General features: G+C 27.4%; 1 protein-coding gene and 1 long non-coding RNA gene across 2 annotated transcripts in view; one reads left to right on the top strand and one right to left on the bottom strand.

The window, feature by feature from the left end:
* The window catches only part of LOC111617599 (RNA polymerase II elongation factor ELL-like), a 67,823-nt gene that overhangs the window by 34,832 nt on the left and 12,705 nt on the right, over nucleotides 1-20,286 (top strand). The window contains exons 2-7 of the mRNA XM_023358879.1: nucleotides 3,670-3,717; nucleotides 6,036-6,157; nucleotides 7,022-7,138; nucleotides 7,770-7,804; nucleotides 12,781-12,997; nucleotides 13,629-13,699. Coding sequence (XP_023214647.1) covers nucleotides 3,670-3,717; nucleotides 6,036-6,157; nucleotides 7,022-7,138; nucleotides 7,770-7,804; nucleotides 12,781-12,997; nucleotides 13,629-13,699 — 610 coding nt within the window. The remainder of the gene's footprint in view (nucleotides 1-3,669; nucleotides 3,718-6,035; nucleotides 6,158-7,021; nucleotides 7,139-7,769; nucleotides 7,805-12,780; nucleotides 12,998-13,628; nucleotides 13,700-20,286) is intronic.
* Nucleotides 1,175-4,436, bottom strand: LOC111617611. Its single transcript, XR_002755450.1, has 2 exons — nucleotides 2,812-4,436; nucleotides 1,175-2,731 (listed from the first exon to the last, which is right to left on the bottom strand). It is a non-coding gene; the product is annotated as an uncharacterized LOC111617611 (long non-coding RNA).

Genomic DNA, 20,286 nt, shown 5'->3' with positions numbered 1-20,286 from the left:
TATCACGTGTTACGAAGCTCGAGACTAATTTAGCATAGATTAGTTCTTTCCACTTTAAAAAAAGTAAATTAGTTTCGTCTAGTTGGAGAACAAATTTGCTAATTCTGTATTAAGCTCTTAATATTGATAAACAGTCGTCTCAAATTTTTGTCAAATTTTATTCATCTCCTTAGAAGATTGGAATATGCTAGATCGACCTTCGTCGTATAGCTCGAAATCGGCCAAGGCTAATCGCAAGACATCTTACATCACATCTAAATTCTAGACGGATGTCTCGCTGTTTCTTTCCACTCCTCCAATAGCGGCTCGATTGTCACGAGGAACTGACAAGTGCTTTTTTTTCTTCCCTCTCTCTCTCTCGTGAAATAATCCACCCTCACAACAGTCACCTGGACGCGAGCCAATCTTTCCGTTTCTATTTCTAGACAAACTATTGCGATTGCCTTGGATACATAGTTATTTCCGTCCAGTAGCCAGGTAGGGAGCTCTCTCCCTTCCTCTTTCCTCCCCATCTAACAGCTGCACGTGACATTACCGCTACCCAGAGACGTTCACGTGATCGACCGTTATCCGTTTTTATTCGAGGAATCCCGGGCCAGATTGATTAACGATCGCACGATTGCGGTTTAATAAGGAACACCGAACAACGCTAACGATTAAAAGATGCCAATGTTACTGCCGCCGCCGCTTCCTTTTTTTCCTCCTGTATTTTTCCTTCAGTTTTTCCTTCCCCTTCAAGGACGAACGGTTCAATCACCCAGTCTGCGACGGTCCCAAACACTTTGACCCAATTTGTCGTCACGTTTAAGTTCGCTGACTCGATAATAATCCTAGCCTCAAACATCAAAATTTCGTTCGTATATTTAGTAGTTTTAAATCTGTTATCTGCTAACTCTGCCCTTCATCGAGTTCATTAGCTGCGCTGCTAACTGTGCACTAATCAGGAAACTAGTTATCTACATTTTACACCTACGTATACGGTGTGTGTATGTATATATATAAACTTTTCTCTTGAATTTTCTAAAATCGCATTAATTTCCTCTCCTGAGCCGCACCCGTTTTGCACTAAGTTTCCACACACGCATTTTTTTTTCTCGGTACTTTTTTAATGTCACAAACACGACTTGCAATTGTTTTCAGAACTGGATATTAAAACTCAAGTGTTAGACTTAGACTCGTTCTTTTCAAGGTCGGCTAGTTTATAAATAATAGCGTGTACATACACTATACGGTGATTTGTGAATCACCTTAACCGTACGCATCGAAACGCGCACAGGTTAAACGCGCGAGATTTCAAGTTTTTGCCCCAATACTTGGATATTTAAAAAATGCTCTAGTCTCGTTAGAATTCCGACCCCCTGTGCAGAAATTAGGTTATAGTTCAATTTTTTGATAAACCGTCGTTTCCGATGTCACAACATCCTAAATCATTAAAATTGGGTCATAACTCTGAGCTGTTGGCTCCCTGTTACATAAGCGTGCACAAACTAACACTACTACGTGCCGATTGTCATAGAAATCTATGCACGGATAATTCGTCCTTGAGTCGCATCTGACCCCCCCTCTCTACGTACAAGAAGCTCGCCGTTGTTTATCTTTGTCGTTGCATAAGTTTGCGTAAGGTGATGACGTTCGCGACCGACGTCATCAAAGCAGCCATTGTAGTGCCACCGATTAATCTAAGTTTAATTAATGGCCGCAGATAGTTTCGCCTATCGGTTGTAATTTTGTTTATTTCTAAGGAAAAAGTGTCGTCAGACATCTCGACTCGAGTCGCGACGATATACGATACGTCTGAATGGCAATTAGTGACATAATACTCTGTCCCCCCTTTCGTAGACATAGATCAAGATGCAATCTTTAGAAGTGTTGATTACACGGTTGAAGTAAAAAAGAAATGCTACGTTAATAGGCGTTTACGGTATTTTTCGATTATCCTCATTCCAATTAGGCATGGGGAAGTTTTTAATGTGTAATTTTTTTTTGTATTTTTCTCGCTGTTTGGTAGTAAAGAGAGCGTGAAAGCAAGTCAGTCTCGAAATATTTAATATATATATATATATATATATATAAACCATTACGATTACGACTATTTGCGAGAAGCGAGATTGCCCACGCGAGATCGATATAAAATCTATAACATCGATCGCGTTCGATCCGTAGCCAATTTCGAAAAATGGGTTATTTAATGTCTTTGTCGTTACTTTGGATCGAATTGCGTGCCATTTTTTTTAAGTTCGAAGTTTTAAAAATGATTTTTATGATTGTTTGGAGAGGGGGAAAGCGAACGAAATACGTTCCCCCGAAAGGAGAAAGTTGGTTTTGACCATTCATAAACCGTACAGCTGCTCGGATAGATGGGTAAACGATTCCGAAAACTGGTTTACTTCTTACTGGCCCACATGCACAGGTGGTGAAACCCGTTGGTCTGGTTGATAACCACTTTCTACCGCTTTAACATCTCCAATCGGACTGCCCTTTCTGGCAGGAATTTCAAAGTAGAAAATTGCCGTCTTGAAATTTAAAAAAAAAAAAAATCGAGGACGTAAAAATTGTTACAACCCGTACTTTGCAGGGGAATAGAGCGGTAATATTTAATTCGTTTCGTGAAAGACGTCGTATGTGGCATCTACCTTGTTTATTTTTTTATGAAAGTGGCAGCTTTCTTCCTTCGTTTCTGACGGAATTGAATGCGAAAATGTACCATTATTAGGATCTATTTTTTTCTTTTCTGGAATAAAATTAACAACTTTTTAATGTTAATTCTACTTTTTTTCTTTTTTTTAACAAATTGACGTTAAGATTTCTTACCTCTTCAGATCTACAGCTTCTTTCTGAAATGGATCAGAAGAAAAAGCGTTGTATCACTTACAGAATTTTCCGTATCTTTCAAAAAATACATTTTTACAGCTTTCTTTTTAAAAGAGAGCAACCATTTTCTAGTCGAAAAACAAACATTCCTGGAACAAAAATGGAATTTTAAAATTGTTTACACGAAGTATTGATAGACCTTAAAGTTCGGATATCTTTACGCTCGATACATTTTTCAACAGTTTCTTTCCCGGAAAAGAATTAAAAGTTTCTGTGTAAAAGTCGAAATCGGAAACGGAATTTCAGATTTTTACTTTTTCGGCATTCTAATTCTTTTATAATGACAGTAGAACGTGTGAACGTTAAACATCTTTACCGAACGACCCTGAGAGAAGTTTCCCTTTTTTTTATTGTGGAAGGAATACCTTATCAGATTTTTTAGTTTCACTAGAAACTAGCAATTTCGGCGTAGAAATAAAAATAAAAAGAAAGTCGAACGTTCGTTTCTTCCTTTTTTTTCGCAATTATGCGGTTTAGTTAAAATTGAGCTATAATTAAGCTTTATGGAAGCATTTTTGTTCCGCATGGTAGAAGCTTTAGATAGTTTTGTCAATGGGTTGGTTGTCGGACTGTTCCTGGTGGTGACAGGTTGGAAATAATTTTTTTTTCTCCACTTTGTTCTATCAGAATTTGTCCTACTTTTCTCAAATAGAGTTTCACAACAGATTAAAAATATATTTATATTTTTTTACACTCCTCTCTACTCATGCAATTACTAACGATCTAAACAGGTGTCTCCGGTGCAGTTCTGACGTAGAGTTTATTCTTAATAATAATTTTTTTTTTCTTTTTTTCCAGGTCAGTTCTTCGCCAAAACCTACGATCCAATTCCAGTCCAACCAAGGGGTAAGTAATTATTTGATCCATTGAAAAGCGGATTTTCGGAACCTTCCAGAAAAGTCACGCGTGATCGATCCGTGTGCATTTCCTTCACTCGCTCGTCTGAGTAAACACGATTCCCTCTTCCTAAGCTATGCCACATGTCGTGAACATACAAGGAGCGGGTGCGCACACCATTACTATTACTACCACTACTACTCGGGAGGCTCTATATTTAGATACAGAATAGGGGGGATGTGTGTGTAGTGTGTGGTTGCGGTGAGAGTGGCGGAAAGTGCTCATTTTAAGATGCTTGAGTCATCTACCTGAGTTTGAATTTCTTTCGGCTATGACCTAATTAGTATGGAAACAGAAGCACTGGTATGCCCTGATCTACTTCGCACCGTTTTGTTTTTAGGGACACCGTCCTGTAACTCGTTCACCTATGAACGTTTTAAACGTATGCATTCCTAATCGTGACGTAGCACTCGTCAAACTAGTCATCGACCTAGTTTTTTTTTCTTCTTCTTTCTTTTTAAACTAAAAACTTCTGTAAACGCCACGCCAGCACTTTCTATACGCATTTATTTATTTATTTTTCTTAAATCTTTCTCGTTCGAGATGCCGTCGCACTATTAACGTCACGCGGAATTTTGAAGAAGGGGAGTGACTGTGCCGTCACGAATCGCGCGTCAGCACGGGCTAGACCCGTTACTGAGACAGATCGCCGCTTTCGGCCTCCTTTTATGCTCTGGATGTCGCCGATGGGAGGTGACTATAACCGTAACCGTCCAATAGCATCGCTCCTAATTATCTGGGTTGTACGTTCCCCCCTGGTTGAACCAATGGAGTGCGGTGTGTCAGTGGGGCGCGCGTTGGTCGCGACGCTCGTCGCGCCGCGGCGGTTGGCGTGACGTCACGCGCCCCCTTTCGTTTTCTCTCTCGCTCCTTCGCTCTGTAGGGCAATAACCGTGTGTGAACCAGCCGCCATCCGTATCAGGAAATACCCGAATGGCAGGTCGGATGCCTTAAGAAGGGCAATTTCTTAAGAATGGGGAAAATTTACTGTCCTAATAAACGTCACCTGTAACTAAGCGATAGACTTGGGATGAGTTCTAATTAAATTATCAGTAGTTAGCGTGCCCCGTATACGTTTAATGGGTACTGCACTCTTCGTCTGGGGGGGTTGCAGAATGAATTTAAGTGATGCCTTCTGCACTGTTACGTCACTGATAGAAACGAAATTTAAGCTGGTTTTATATTTCAAAAATGATTTTCAATGTTTGAAACTCGTTAAAGAACAAAAAAATTTCTAATTAGTTTCTGTAATCTTAAATGTAGTTATCAAAAAATAATTTTGATTTAGTACATAAAAAGGACACACAACTTTTAAGTCCGAAACAGCCTCTGGCTCCATCTTAAATTTAGAACTTCTTGGAGCCTGTTTTTGGCATTCAAATTAACGAGTGGAAAGTGCACCGAACATTTTAACATAAAAATGTTATATAAGTGTAGTCTACTTTTCACTCTGTAGTGAATGTTTAATTAATCCATAAAAATGGATTCTCGGAAATTGTTTCCAAACAAATGGTACGCAATCTATTCTTAAAATTATTATTAGAAGCTTTATTAGGTAAGCTAATTCCATTGACTTGATGTTTTTTTATTTAAACCAAAAAAAAATCAAGATAAATTTAACTTTGACAAGTTTTTATGTATTGTTAAGTTTAAAATTTCTTTAACAACTTTTTGCATTTAAAAAAAAAGTGGAAAAGTTGTTACAAAAATTTCTAGTTTTGGAGTTTACATCTTACAAAATGTAATGAGAATAGTTTAGTTTTTATAGTTTTTATACAAAGATTATTATTATTATTATTACTACTATTATTGTGATAAAATAGAACCATAAATTTTTATCAAGATAAAAGTTTCTAAAAGTCTAAATTAATTTCTAAACCTATTTTGTCAATAGTAAAATATTGCTTTAATATTTGAGTAGAATTTAAAGTCTAATGTTAATCTAGGTTCAATATGCTTGGGAATTTAGAACCATTAAATTGGCATGGAAGAAATCAAACATTCTTTTAAACAGTGTACACAGATCATAATTTAAAAGATAAAACTGAGGAACTAAGTAGATAAGATGGCATTTTAATTTGGTATTATAAATATGCAACATTTGGTTAAAAAGCAAAAAGATTGTTTGTTCTTTAAATAATAATTTAAGAAAGAAAGGTTTTGCAATGTTTGCATTTAGAGATTTTTTTAGTGTTTTAACAAACCTATTTTCTTTTTTCTGCTAACGTAATTGTTTTTTCCTGTTCTTTTTTGATATTGTTCAATAGGTTATCAGTATTCCAAGGCCTTCAAGTCCAAACAGTAAGCAATCCTTTGGTTTTAGTTTATCCAGTATTGATGCAGATGGTCCACAGGGCAGCTTTGAATGTTTACAGCAGTCTGGGTCAAGGTAGGTGAGAAGTGTTTTTCCCTTCTACTGCCTTTTATCTGTTGCTCTGTTGATAATACAATAACAAAATAATTAACGTATTCCAGAGTTGTTATCAATAGAAATTATTATTTATACTTCTAAGAAGAAAAATTTTGTTGCTTATATGTAAATGTGAATGTAATTTAGTTTTAAAAAAGTAATTTATCAAATTTTTAATTGTTTAAATTATTTTTGACGAATAATAAATATTCTTGTTCCTATCGAAACTGACAGATTTGTTAACTGGCCTCTGGAATTATTGTAATCTGTTTGATTTCATTATCGTGTTTCTGACCTGAAAACTTACTCAATTTTATAAACTTTAAACTTCTGTTTTTACAATAAATTGTTTACACCAGTGATTTAATAAATATTTAGTTTTATGTATTAAATAAAGATTTTTAAAATATTATTTAGACTTCAGATTACAGTAATTTACAAAACGAATAATCAACATTATTTATTTGTGATGTGATATGTCACTGGAGTCAAGAATGGAGGATTTTTTCCACAATATTTTTCTAAAGAAAGAGAAATAGACTTGAAAATTAATACGGAGAAAAATAAAATTGTAGAAAAGCTTTGGTTAATTAAGTTTGCGATTAAGTTATCCAAAGTTAAGAAGTTTAATTTCAATTATAAGATATATATTAAAAAAATTAAATAGTTTAAACTCCAGGGTAACAATAAATATGAATTTTGTTATTGAATTATCATTAATTTCTAGATTTCAGATGAATTTATATTAAATTATATTTAAAAGTATAAAAATGAAGTTATTGCATTAGTAAAATATATTAATGTAATGATAAAAGTAATAATTTTAATATTAACTTTGTATAGGTCACTACAGTCCCTTGGCTGCATGCTGTACAGAATGCACATACAGGCTAATGAGGATAGTTATGAAAAAACGAAAGTCAAAATGGCCGTGGTGGAACAAGAAAGTAAAAAGAACTGGTGAGTTTCTATCCTTAATTTGTTTTAATTAATAATGTTTATTTAATAATTAAAAATTATTAGAAACATGTATATTGAAAATATGTACATAATTTATTCATCAAATATGAAAAAAATAGACTTTATAAGCAATTTATTTATGATAGTGAAAATGATATAAAATTTTCCAGAAAAATGGAAAATTTAAATTTTTTAATAGTTTATCTATATCTATAAATATATATATATCAATATATCAGTGTTTATAGTTTTGTTATGATGTAGTGAAACTTGATTGCTCTTTGAACTATATTCCATAAATTTTTCATGCTGAATCATTATTATGAAATTACAAGGAAAAAAATCACTCTTAAATTCTTTTAGAAAACTTGATCTGTTTGTTTATTTTTTGAATTTATTAATTAAATTTAGACTTAGTTTTCAGCTCAAAAATACTCTCATTTATATTAAAATTCTCTCTTCACTAGGTTTGTTTTAGATTTAACTGCTATATATATAATTTCTTAATATAAATAACTCTCTTTGTTTAAAGTGCTTATAATAATAAATTTCATTTAAAAAATAATTTAAATATTCAATTTTATTAATTTAAAATAATTTTATTTTAATTAATTTTTTCTTCATTTTTTAGTACCAAAGTTATCAAAGCCTCAGGACCATATGTGGGTAAGAATTTTTGTGATTTTAATTACTTTAAAAACCTTAATTTTAATAATGGTAGCAGCATTAGTCTATCATTTAATTTCACATTTTGTAAATGATTCATTGATGTAATAAAAGGAAGGCTACTTACGTCACTTTATTCTTGGAATATTCTGAATTAATTGAACAAAATTTTTTTCTTTTACATAGGAAAAACAGCAAAAGAGAAAGAAATTATTATTATTATTATAAATTATGTCCTTAAAGAGAACAAAGTATTAGTAAAATTATAAAGATCCATTTTTTTGTTTGGTTTAAGACGATGGTTTTCAACCAGGATGCCACAAAATATAATGCTGAGCAGCTCTATAATACGTATATTACTAAAAGTATGAAAAATGCATTAGCTACATTGATAAAGTAGGAGTGCTGCAAGAAAAATTTCCAGGTTGGGGTGCCACTGTTAAAAAAGGTTGAAAATACTGGTTTAAGGTTTCAAATACACAAAGTTTGGAAATGTGATTTTTCTAAATTTCCATAAAAAAGTGTAAGTAATAGAATAGCAAAAGGAAATCAATATTTACAGAACAAACTTTGAAAATAAAACTCCTGATTTTGTAAAAAAAAAATAATTTCTTTAAATCAGATGTTTATAATATGTTTAAGTTATGTATAATATAAACTTTTATATTAGTTCCATAGTTGGAGATGACTTTTCTTATCCTTTCTAATGATTTATTTTTATTAGTTAGTTATTAAAAAGGAACTATGTTGTAATGACCAAAAATCTAATTTTATTAATATAAATAAGCTGTTATCCAAAAATATTTCTATTATTTGTAATTAGTTATGATAAAATATATATTATCCCAAAATCTACCTAATTTCTATTCATAATTGATTGTAAATACAAATGTAAAAAATTAAACGGCATTGTGTAGGCTTCATATCATGTATGCTAATTTTTTTGCAGTATTTTGTGTAAAATCCATTTCTAAATTACGTTTTTATAACATAATTTTGAAATATATATTAGTTTAAGGTTTATATAAAAGTCCTCACAAAATTAGCAAAAAAAAAGGAAAAAATTACATTAATGAAACTTGAGAAACAAAATAAATTTATAAATGAAATTTTTAGTGCCCAGAGGATTTGTTAGGTTTCCCTGATGAACAAAGAAATTGGAAAGAATTAATATTATTAAATGTTTTATATTTGAAATATAATTATGAAATTATGCACAATGTTAACAATAGTCAATGTTTTTTTTTATCATTAATATAAAAAATATCGAAATTTAGGTGATGTTGATCAACTTCATCTAACACACTATTATTGTATACTAAAAAAATTAGTCTATCGCATAATACATGAAATAACATTTCAAACAAAATTTTCTCAAAAATAGAAGTTTAACCATGTTTAATCTACTTTACATTAATAGTTTGTTTAAACAAATAGTAAATATAAAAACACCTTTCCACTGGAATATTTAAATTTTCTTTACGAACATTTTTGGCTTTATTTACAACCCCTTGTCAAATAAATTGTGTTCAAATTCTGAACATCAAACATTTCTTTTCAAATTTAAAATGGAATGGATAATAATAAACTATTATTGTCCATTCCTCTTAAATAGAGCTGAAAAACATTTGTAAAGAAAATTTAAATACCCCAGTGGCAAGGTGTTTTTATATTTAGTTATAATAGAAGCTTGGTTAGAATGGATTGTTAAACAAATAGTATCATATATACAGTGGTCAAAAAGTAATTATAGTATCAAACCTTAATACAAGAAGTTATAGGATGAGGAGATGATCAATAATACAATTGTATACAATTGCTTGTTTTCCCAAAAGTAGTAATAAACTACAAAATAAACTTTCAGAGAGACAACAGTCTATATTTGTGGTAAATACAAGGAAACAAATACTTCCAAGCAAGAATGTAAACAATAATAGTAATTGATATATATCTGATATATAAGAGTTATATTCTGCATACTAAGTTTGATATTGAATATTGTATTTCCACATGAAGAACAAGCAGATTTGGTCTATTGTTTCCAAAACTGATTACATTGGAGCCTGTAAAATCAAAAATAAATAAATTACAGAAATAAAAAAAAATGCTTTGCCTTAAAATATTTTAAACATAAACATCATGCTAATACATAAAATTTTTTTTTTCTATTTTATTCTATTTTTGGTAACTGTAGATGATCGTTGAAAAACAGTTGAAAATGTTTTTATTTTATTAAATTTTGCTGGATTTATATCGATGTAGTTTATTTTTTAACATAAAATTTTTTTTAATAAGGAAAACTTTTTTGTTATAAAAGTAGAAATAAAAAGTGTTTATTTTTTTAACCATTAATTTATAACTGCCTTAATCTGTTCTGTGTCATTAGTTTATAAACCATTTCAACTGTCACTTTACAAGAATGTCTTATAGAAATTGAAATCCAGCTCTATTGTTTTGTAAGCATAAAGTCATGGATATTTTCCTCTTTAGTAGATAATGCAGTTTTTTGACCTTATCCCAAATGAGCAAAGTTCATTTTATAGATGAAATTTCAATAAGTTGCATTCTCAGCCATGAAATAGTTATTGTAAAAATACATACTATGTAGTAAAAATACATACTACATACTGAGGAGAGAGACAAAATTATGTTTTTATATTTGGGTTACCTATAACATTCTCATTTCATTCAGAAGCAAAGTTTGATTTTTTTTTTTTTTTTTTTTTGTTATTTGCTGCATGACATCGTTAAACAGGCACATGGATGTTGAACTGTACTTGCATTTTTGTTTAATTTATTTATGGTATTTTATGAAAAATACCATAAATAAGAAAAGTAATAAATTTAGGCTCTAGATTTCAGTTTTAGAAGAGGAGTATAATGAAAGTGTGCAATGCTGATTTTGTTTTCTTTAAATATTTCTTTTAATATAGAACTAAATATTTGCTTTCATTTTAACTTCAACAATTATTCTTTTCTAATCTGGAATCTCTGGCACTCAGCATTACAATTCTTAATTATATTAGACAAATATTTGTTTACTAGTATATTTGTCTAATATTTGTTTACAAATATTAGACAAATATGTTGTTACTCAACAACATTACACATGTTGATATTGAAACCATCAAGAGATTAAAATATTTCATAATAATTTAAAAAAAAAAACGTTATTTTAACAAATTTTTGAGAACATATTTCATTCAACATTTTGCAAAACAATTATAAATTACTATTTTTCTGTAATATTTTCATATTTAAAGTATCGTTAAAATTTACTCATCATAAGCAAAAGAATACTATTTAACGTTATGCATTAGAAAGTTAAACACTTGTTAATTGTTGTAGAGCCAAGATGAAATCACTGAACTACTTGGCATGGTTTTTGATATTCTGCAATTGTTGGCAAAGCTAAATAACTTAGGAATGAGTATCTTTATGCTTTAACATCTGTTATTTCACAAATTGAATACTGCCTGAATCTTTTTATATTTCCAAAAATAAAAACATTACTAAATACCTTATGATGATTCAACAGTAAGTGGTTTTATTTTCTAATTTTAGTAATGAACTTTAAACATTACTTTATCTGAAAATATTAGTATTTGTTCTTAAATATAAATTAAAATATATTTTTATTTTATTAAAGTTCTATAGAAAGCTTCTACAATTTGAATAAAGTAAATGAAATGTCAATATATTTATAATTAAATTAAAGCTAGACATTTTTGAAAAATTTATAATTTTTTTTTTTAATTGAAAAGGGATTTAACTTGTTGTAGACTTTGATGATATAAAATTCTATTAATAACACTGAATGTAAACAACAAATATAGTTGTCTTAGTCTCGTAAATTCTTCAAATAGACATGTAGACAATAAAAAATAGTTTTTTATATATATATTTTGTTTCAAAATAGAGTTGCAATGCAAGATTGACTTAAGAACTAAAATAAGGAGGAAACAGTCTTTATAAAAATTGTAGAGAACATTAGTAAAATCTTGTACAATAACAGTGTGATTAGTAAATCTTTCATTAGAGATCATTTACTTATTTTCTTTAATATTTTTTTTTTGTTGTTTTTTAAGTGTTTGAGTTTTTTGTCTTCTGATTATTTTTATAAAGTTGAAGCCTTATAGATGAAATTAAATAATTTTAAAAAAATGTTGAATTTAATAGAACTGTGCTTATTAATCTACATGATGGAAGGAGTTTGTACAATTTTTGCTAGTAGAGAATAGGAAAGTAACATTAATTTGTGCATATATGTTCAATGCTATCTAATTTGTGCACCTGGAAGGGTCAAGTATAGTATTAATAATGATTAAAACATACTTTGTTCAGTTTCATACATTTCAGAAATATTTTTTTCTTGTGTAGCAATAACATGTTTGTTTCTTCAATGCAATTTACAATGCATTTTGGTATAAGGTTTTTAATTTTTAATAATATCATAAATTAATTATACAAATTGTTTTTTAATGTGTCAAAGACAGCATTATTGTTTTTAAGTATGACATTAATCTGAAAATAATGAGCTTTAATACATATGTACTATTTAATGTACAGATCAAACAGTTATTCTGCCAAATAATTTTTTATGTTTTTATGTATAGACAAATTTTACAATTGGTAGCACTTTGTAAGAAGAATTTGTTTATGTTAAACATTAGTGTTTGACTTAATGAATTGTTTTTCTGTGCTTGTAAACTCTGACATGATTATTGTCATGCCATGATGATTGGTAAGTGCTATCATATGACATTGTTTCATCTATTATTATATTTAAATTAATTCTGACCATGGTCTGGTTTTAGCAATAAGGTATCAAAAAGATTAGGGAAAAACCTTATTAAATCATGAGTTAAAATTGTTATTCAATCAATGATTATATTTAGAATAAATATAATATACTTTTGTCATAATCATACTATTTTTTAACTGAATAAAAAAACGTTTTTATTTTTATATTTTAGGTAGGAAAGTGAAAGTGAAAAGATCTATAGGATCAATACCACCACCCAAGCCTCCCAGTCCACAACCATATACAGCTAGACCTATAAATAAACCATTGTCAACCATAAATAGCAGCAATGGACATGTAAATCATTCCAGTAATAACAATAATGTCAATTCCAGACAGTTTTCCTATAATAAAAATGGAAATCCAGACATTATGAGAAAATCTTATAGGTAAGTTGAAGAAAAAATAAAAGTATCAATAAATTTACTCATTTTTCCTTGTAATAAATGAAAAAATATAAATGTAATTATTTAATTAAATATGAAATATTTTATATAAATCTAAAGATTCTGTAAATTTAGAATATTTAAAGCTTATAAGAGAATTTTAATTTAAGTTTATTAAAAATTAATATTTTGTTACTATAAGAAGAGAAATATTTGCCAGAACATGAATTATTATATAAAAATGACATGATGTGCAAATGCATTTTTTATGGATTTAGGTCAAGGTCATTTCTGTTAATTGTATAAATTATGTATTGTAGTTATAAGAAAAGTAAGATTTTAAACACTTGCCAAAATTTATAATTAAGAAACTAAAAATCTTTAAAATATGTAATAATTTTGCTGAAAATTGTATAATTTATATCTTTCTAAAAGTTGAATTTTTGCAGAAAATAATGTTTAACTTAATATTCACTGATTTAATTCTCTAACTGGGGTATCTGGCAATATTTATACATAATTAAATACTTAATTTTGATACTATATGATAATTTTATAATTATTATCTCAAATAATGTTAATAGGTAAAGCAAGTTATTCCTGTTTTAAATAATATTGAATATTTATTTTTAAGGGAGAGGATAATACATCTTCTAGCCTTAAGGCCATATAAGAAACCTGAATTGTTAACTAGGCTTATGAAAGGTTTGTTCTTAATTTTTAATCACATTTTTTGGATATATAAAATTTATGTTTAAATACAGCATGAAATTAATATGTAATTTAAGTGATGAACTAACATAAATTGTTTAAAATGTGAGCATCTTTTTCTCTTTGAAGGCAGAATAATTTCGGCTTAGACGTTCATTTCAAAAATAGTTTATGAAAGCTGGCTTTACCGTCCTATATTCAAATACAGTTTATCTTGGCAATGTACACTAATCTAAAATTGTTACTCAGTAATGTCTACAAAGATTAATAATTATTGAATTTTTCACATTTCTAATTTATTTACGTAATGCAAATTATTCATATACAATATTTTTCTCATTATTAGTTGAAACTATTTTTTAAAAAAGTAGCAAACTACCAAATAAATGTTTGCATTCATTTATGATTTTAAATAGTATTTCTTTTAAATTTGCATGAGAAAGTTATAATGTTATAACATGATTTAAAACTTCACTGCTAATCTGATCCTCATTCTGTGTAGCCAAAGAAAATGCTGTGACATATTGTGATACCTTGGTAATAAATTAACAAATACACAACAAACTCACAAAAAATCTTTTATTGAGGTTACAAAAATAAAAATTTTCCAAATACATTTGCATTAGTTAAGTTTAGTTAGGAGGGATATATTACCAATAAATACATGCTTTTAGTTTGTTTTAAGAAGTGTTGTTTGCTAATGTATTTTCCTAAAGATGTACATAATCAATGGAAAATTGTTGTACATAAAAGTTATTTTTGTGATTCCAGTGAAGTAATTTTTTTCTCTGAACTTTTTGAAAGGTTGCATGTTGTTTGAACTTTACACAAAAAAATAGCAGATTGAAGAAAAACAAAACCTTTTAAAAATATATCACTGTGTTTCAGCTAAGTATTAAGAGGATTAGGTCACTAGTTAAACATTTTCAAACAGAAAAGCAGTTTGTTTTTTTTAAGATTTCATATTTTAATTACTATATTTTACTATTTAGAACATATTATTGAATTGAAAATGTACATTAATGAATTTTATATACATTATTATGTACAAATAATTTACATTTCTATGTATTAATTTCTTATTTATCTTATATTTTATCTGATTTTTTTCTTTATTTCATAATCACATTATTTCCAGCACTGATAAATATTATGATAGGAGATAAATACCTTTAATATCTCTATAAATTAGTTCTAGGAATTCCAAATGTATTCTTTTTAATTTAATAAGCAACTTTGTAGAAAATGTTTCCTATATTCAAATTAAAAAAAACCAATAAATTTTATTATGAATAGAGGAGGAAGTTGTTGTATTTAATTATAGATATTAAACGTTAATACTCTTATATAATGCATACTGCAATGCCATTTCCTGTTTTCTCCATGATTTTATAGAATGTATAGTTCAAGAAAATAAAAATTATATTCTTAAATTAGGAATTTTAATAAAAAAACATTAAAACTTAGATAAACATTAAATCATAGTGAATCTTACATATACACAGGACTTATTTTATAACAATAAAATTTACAATGATTTATTTTTTCTGGAATAAGAAACAAAGATATTTTATGAGAAAATATTGCATATTGGGCTGTAATTTGAAAAACTTGTAGACCTATAAATTTCCACTATCTGTCTGTCCTTTTTTAATCTCAAGAATGGAGTTAGTTAGAGAAAAATGAGACCAGATACAGAAAACTTAAGGGCAGGAGGCCCTGATTAACTATATACAAACTTCTGATTTTCACAGGAAGTGATGATGTTTCAATTCAAAAATTTTCTCCTGAAAGGAGTTAGATAGATGACTAGCTCTATTGCTAACAGGAAAAATATGATGTTCAGGAGCAAGACACTACTAATTTGGGGTGAAAAACATATTTTAAATTAAATTAGTTGAGGTCCAAAACTAGGCGAAATGTCGGAGGGATATGCCAATTGTACCTTTCCGGAATATATTTATCAGATGACCAGACAANCTTTACTAAATTTATAAGAAATAGCTTTTATTTAAGTTTAATATAGTTATATATTAAACTTAAAAGAATATAGTTGTTAGTTTTTGAACCTTTAACAAATTCTACTTGAACTTTGTTTACTAAAAATAAATTCTCTCTCAACAACAACATATTCTGATTTAGAAATTACAGGATCTGTTCTAAATAATTTCTAATATGAATTATAAAATAATACAGAAAGATCTCTCCTTTTTTTTGTTTTGATTTAAAATATGTTATTGATGATTATCATTTAAAATAAGTTATAACTTAACATTATTTTGCAGATTTGAATTATTAAACATCATAACTTTATGTATAAACAAATAAAATTACAATATTTCCTAATTAACATGTAAAAGATATTGCAAAAGTAATCTGTTTGAAAGAACGTACAATAATCTATCATCTGAATTTGTAAATATTAGCAAAATCAAATAACAGATAAAGATGTAAAGATTCAAAGATAAGGACAAGTATTTAAAAAAAACAAAAAAATCATGGTGATGAGATAGTTGTTTGAGTGGCACATCTTTATATACAATTAAAATACAGAATTATCTAAAGTAACTTGAGGAAGAATATAAATTAATGCTGAAATCATTTAAAATTATTTTAAATGCATACTCTGGTATTTGACTATAATAAATTTCTAATGATTTTTTCCAAATTATGTCAAATTAAATGAACAGCATTAATTTATATTTGGAAGCAATTGAATAATTGCTTCCAAATTAAAATGTAGGAATAATTTTTTTCACAATAATAGTCTGGTTTTATTTGTCAGGAAATTATCATTTGATCTTTATATTTCTCCACTGCAATTATATTTAATAATGGCTAGATTAGAACTCTGCAGCTGTGTTCTGATTGGAAATAGTTGTAATTTTATTGCATTTTCAAGAATAGAGTTTCACATGAAATAATAATAATTAAGACCATATAATATAAAATTGTGTATACATAACAAGAAATGCAACATTTAAATTTTAATATATTTGTATTTTATAAAATTATAATAATTCATGTTTTTGTATATTTGAAACTTAAAAATAAAAAAATATTTTTGATACATTTTAGCTTGTTCACAATAGTATAAAATTTATTTTTAAATTATTATTATTATTATAAATTATGTCCTTAAAGAGAACAAAGTATTAGTAAAATTATAAAGATCCATTTTTTTGTTTGGTTTAAGACGATGGTTTTCAACCAGGATGCCACAAAATATAATGCTGAGCAGCTCTATAATACGTATATTACTAAAAGTATGAAAAATGCATTAGCTACATTGATAAAGTAGGAGTGCTGCAAGAAAAATTTCCAGGTTGGGGTGCCACTGTTAAAAAAGGTTGAAAATACTGGTTTAAGGTTTCAAATACACAAAGTTTGGAAATGTGATTTTTCTAAATTTCCATAAAAAAGTGTAAGTAATAGAATAGCAAAAGGAAATCAATATTTACAGAACAAACTTTGAAAATAAAACTCCTGATTTTGTAAAAAAAAAATAATTTCTTTAAATCAGATGTTTATAATATGTTTAAGTTATGTATAATATAAACTTTTATATTAGTTCCATAGTTGGAGATGACTTTTCTTATCCTTTCTAATGATTTATTTTTATTAGTTAGTTATTAAAAAGGAACTATGTTGTAATGACCAAAAATCTAATTTTATTAATATAAATAAGCTGTTATCCAAAAATATTTCTATTATTTGTAATTAGTTATGATAAAATATATATTATCCCAAAATCTACCTAATTTCTATTCATAATTGATTGTAAATACAAATGTAAAAAATTAAACGGCATTGTGTAGGCTTCATATCATGTATGCTAATTTTTTTGCAGTATTTTGTGTAAAATCCATTTCTAAATTACGTTTTTATAACATAATTTTGAAATATATATTAGTTTAAGGTTTATATAAAAGTCCTCACAAAATTAGCAAAAAAAAAGGAAAAAATTACATTAATGAAACTTGAGAAACAAAATAAATTTATAAATGAAATTTTTAGTGCCCAGAGGATTTGTTAGGTTTCCCTGATGAACAAAGAAATTGGAAAGAATTAATATTATTAAATGTTTTATATTTGAAATATAATTATGAAATTATGCACAATGTTAACAATAGTCAATGTTTTTTTTTATCATTAATATAAAAAATATCGAAATTTAGGTGATGTTGATCAACTTCATCTAACACACTATTATTGTATACTAAAAAAATTAGTCTATCGCATAATACATGAAATAACATTTCAAACAAAATTTTCTCAAAAATAGAAGTTTAACCATGTTTAATCTACTTTACATTAATAGTTTGTTTAAACAAATAGTAAATATAAAAACACCTTTCCACTGGAATATTTAAATTTTCTTTACGAACATTTTTGGCTTTATTTACAACCCCTTGTCAAATAAATTGTGTTCAAATTCTGAACATCAAACATTTCTTTTCAAATTTAAAATGGAATGGATAATAATAAACTATTATTGTCCATTCCTCTTAAATAGAGCTGAAAAACATTTGTAAAGAAAATTTAAATACCCCAGTGGCAAGGTGTTTTTATATTTAGTTATAATAGAAGCTTGGTTAGAATGGATTGTTAAACAAATAGTATCATATATACAGTGGTCAAAAAGTAATTATAGTATCAAACCTTAATACAAGAAGTTATAGGATGAGGAGATGATCAATAATACAATTGTATACAATTGCTTGTTTTCCCAAAAGTAGTAATAAACTACAAAATAAACTTTCAGAGAGACAACAGTCTATATTTGTGGTAAATACAAGGAAACAAATACTTCCAAGCAAGAATGTAAACAATAATAGTAATTGATATATATCTGATATATAAGAGTTATATTCTGCATACTAAGTTTGATATTGAATATTGTATTTCCACATGAAGAACAAGCAGATTTGGTCTATTGTTTCCAAAACTGATTACATTGGAGCCTGTAAAATCAAAAATAAATAAATTACAGAAATAAAAAAAAATGCTTTGCCTTAAAATATTTTAAACATAAACATCATGCTAATACATAAAATTTTTTTTTTCTATTTTATTCTATTTTTGGTAACTGTAGATGATCGTTGAAAAACAGTTGAAAATGTTTTTATTTTATTAAATTTTGCTGGATTTATATCGATGTAGTTTATTTTTTAACATAAAATTTTTTTAAATAAGGAAAACTTTTTTGTTATAAAAGTAGAAATAAAAAGTGTTTATTTTTTTAACCATTAATTTATAACTGCCTTAATCTGTTCTGTGTCATTAGTTTATAAACCATTTCAACTGTCACTTTACAAGAATGTCTTATAGAAATTGAAATCCAGCTCTATTGTTTTGTAAGCATAAAGTCATGGATATTTTCCTCTTTAGTAGATAATGCAGTTTTTTGACCTTATCCCAAATGAGCAAAGTTCATTTTATAGATGAAATTTCAATAAGTTGCATTCTCAGCCATGAAATAGTTATTGTAAAAATACATACTATGTAGTAAAAATACATACTACATACTGAGGAGAGAGACAAAATTATGTTTTTATATTTGGGTTACCTATAACATTCTCATTTCATTCAGAAGNAATTTTAGTAATGAACTTTAAACATTACTTTATCTGAAAATATTAGTATTTGTTCTTAAATATAAATTAAAATATATTTTTATTTTATTAAAGTTCTATAGAAAGCTTCTACAATTTGAATAAAGTAAATGAAATGTCAATATATTTATAATTAAATTAAAGCTAGACATTTTTGAAAAATTTATAATTTTTTTTTTTAATTGAAAAGGGATTTAACTTGTTGTAGACTTTGATGATATAAAATTCTATTAATAACACTGAATGTAAACAACAAATATAGTTGTCTTAGTCTCGTAAATTCTTCAAATAGACATGTAGACAATAAAAAATAGTTTTTTATATATATATTTTGTTTCAAAATAGAGTTGCAATGCAAGATTGACTTAAGAACTAAAATAAGGAGGAAACAGTCTTTATAAAAATTGTAGAGAACATTAGTAAAATCTTGTACAATAACAGTGTGATTAGTAAATCTTTCATTAGAGATCATTTACTTATTTTCTTTAATATTTTTTTTTGTTGTTTTTTAAGTGTTTGAGTTTTTTGTCTTCTGATTATTTTTATAAAGTTGAAGCCTTATAGATGAAATTAAATAATTTTAAAAAAATGTTGAATTTAATAGAACTGTGCTTATTAATCTACATGATGGAAGGAGTTTGTACAATTTTTGCTAGTAGAGAATAGGAAAGTAACATTAATTTGTGCATATATGTTCAATGCTATCTAATTTGTGCACCTGGAAGGGTCAAGTATAGTATTAATAATGATTAAAACATACTTTGTTCAGTTTCATACATTTCAGAAATATTTTTTTCTTGTGTAGCAATAACATGTTTGTTTCTTCAATGCAATTTACAATGCATTTTGGTATAAGGTTTTTAATTTTTAATAATATCATAAATTAATTATACAAATTGTTTTTTAATGTGTCAAAGACAGCATTATTGTTTTTAAGTATGACATTAATCTGAAAATAATGAGCTT

This window comes from Centruroides sculpturatus, unplaced genomic scaffold (genome assembly GCF_000671375.1).
Source record: "Centruroides sculpturatus isolate CEXI.00-Female unplaced genomic scaffold, Cexi_2.0 scaffold118, whole genome shotgun sequence".
NCBI lineage: Eukaryota > Metazoa > Arthropoda > Arachnida > Scorpiones > Buthidae > Centruroides > Centruroides sculpturatus.
Note: the sequence above shows the minus strand (reverse complement) of the source record. Positions and strands in the feature narration are given on the sequence as shown.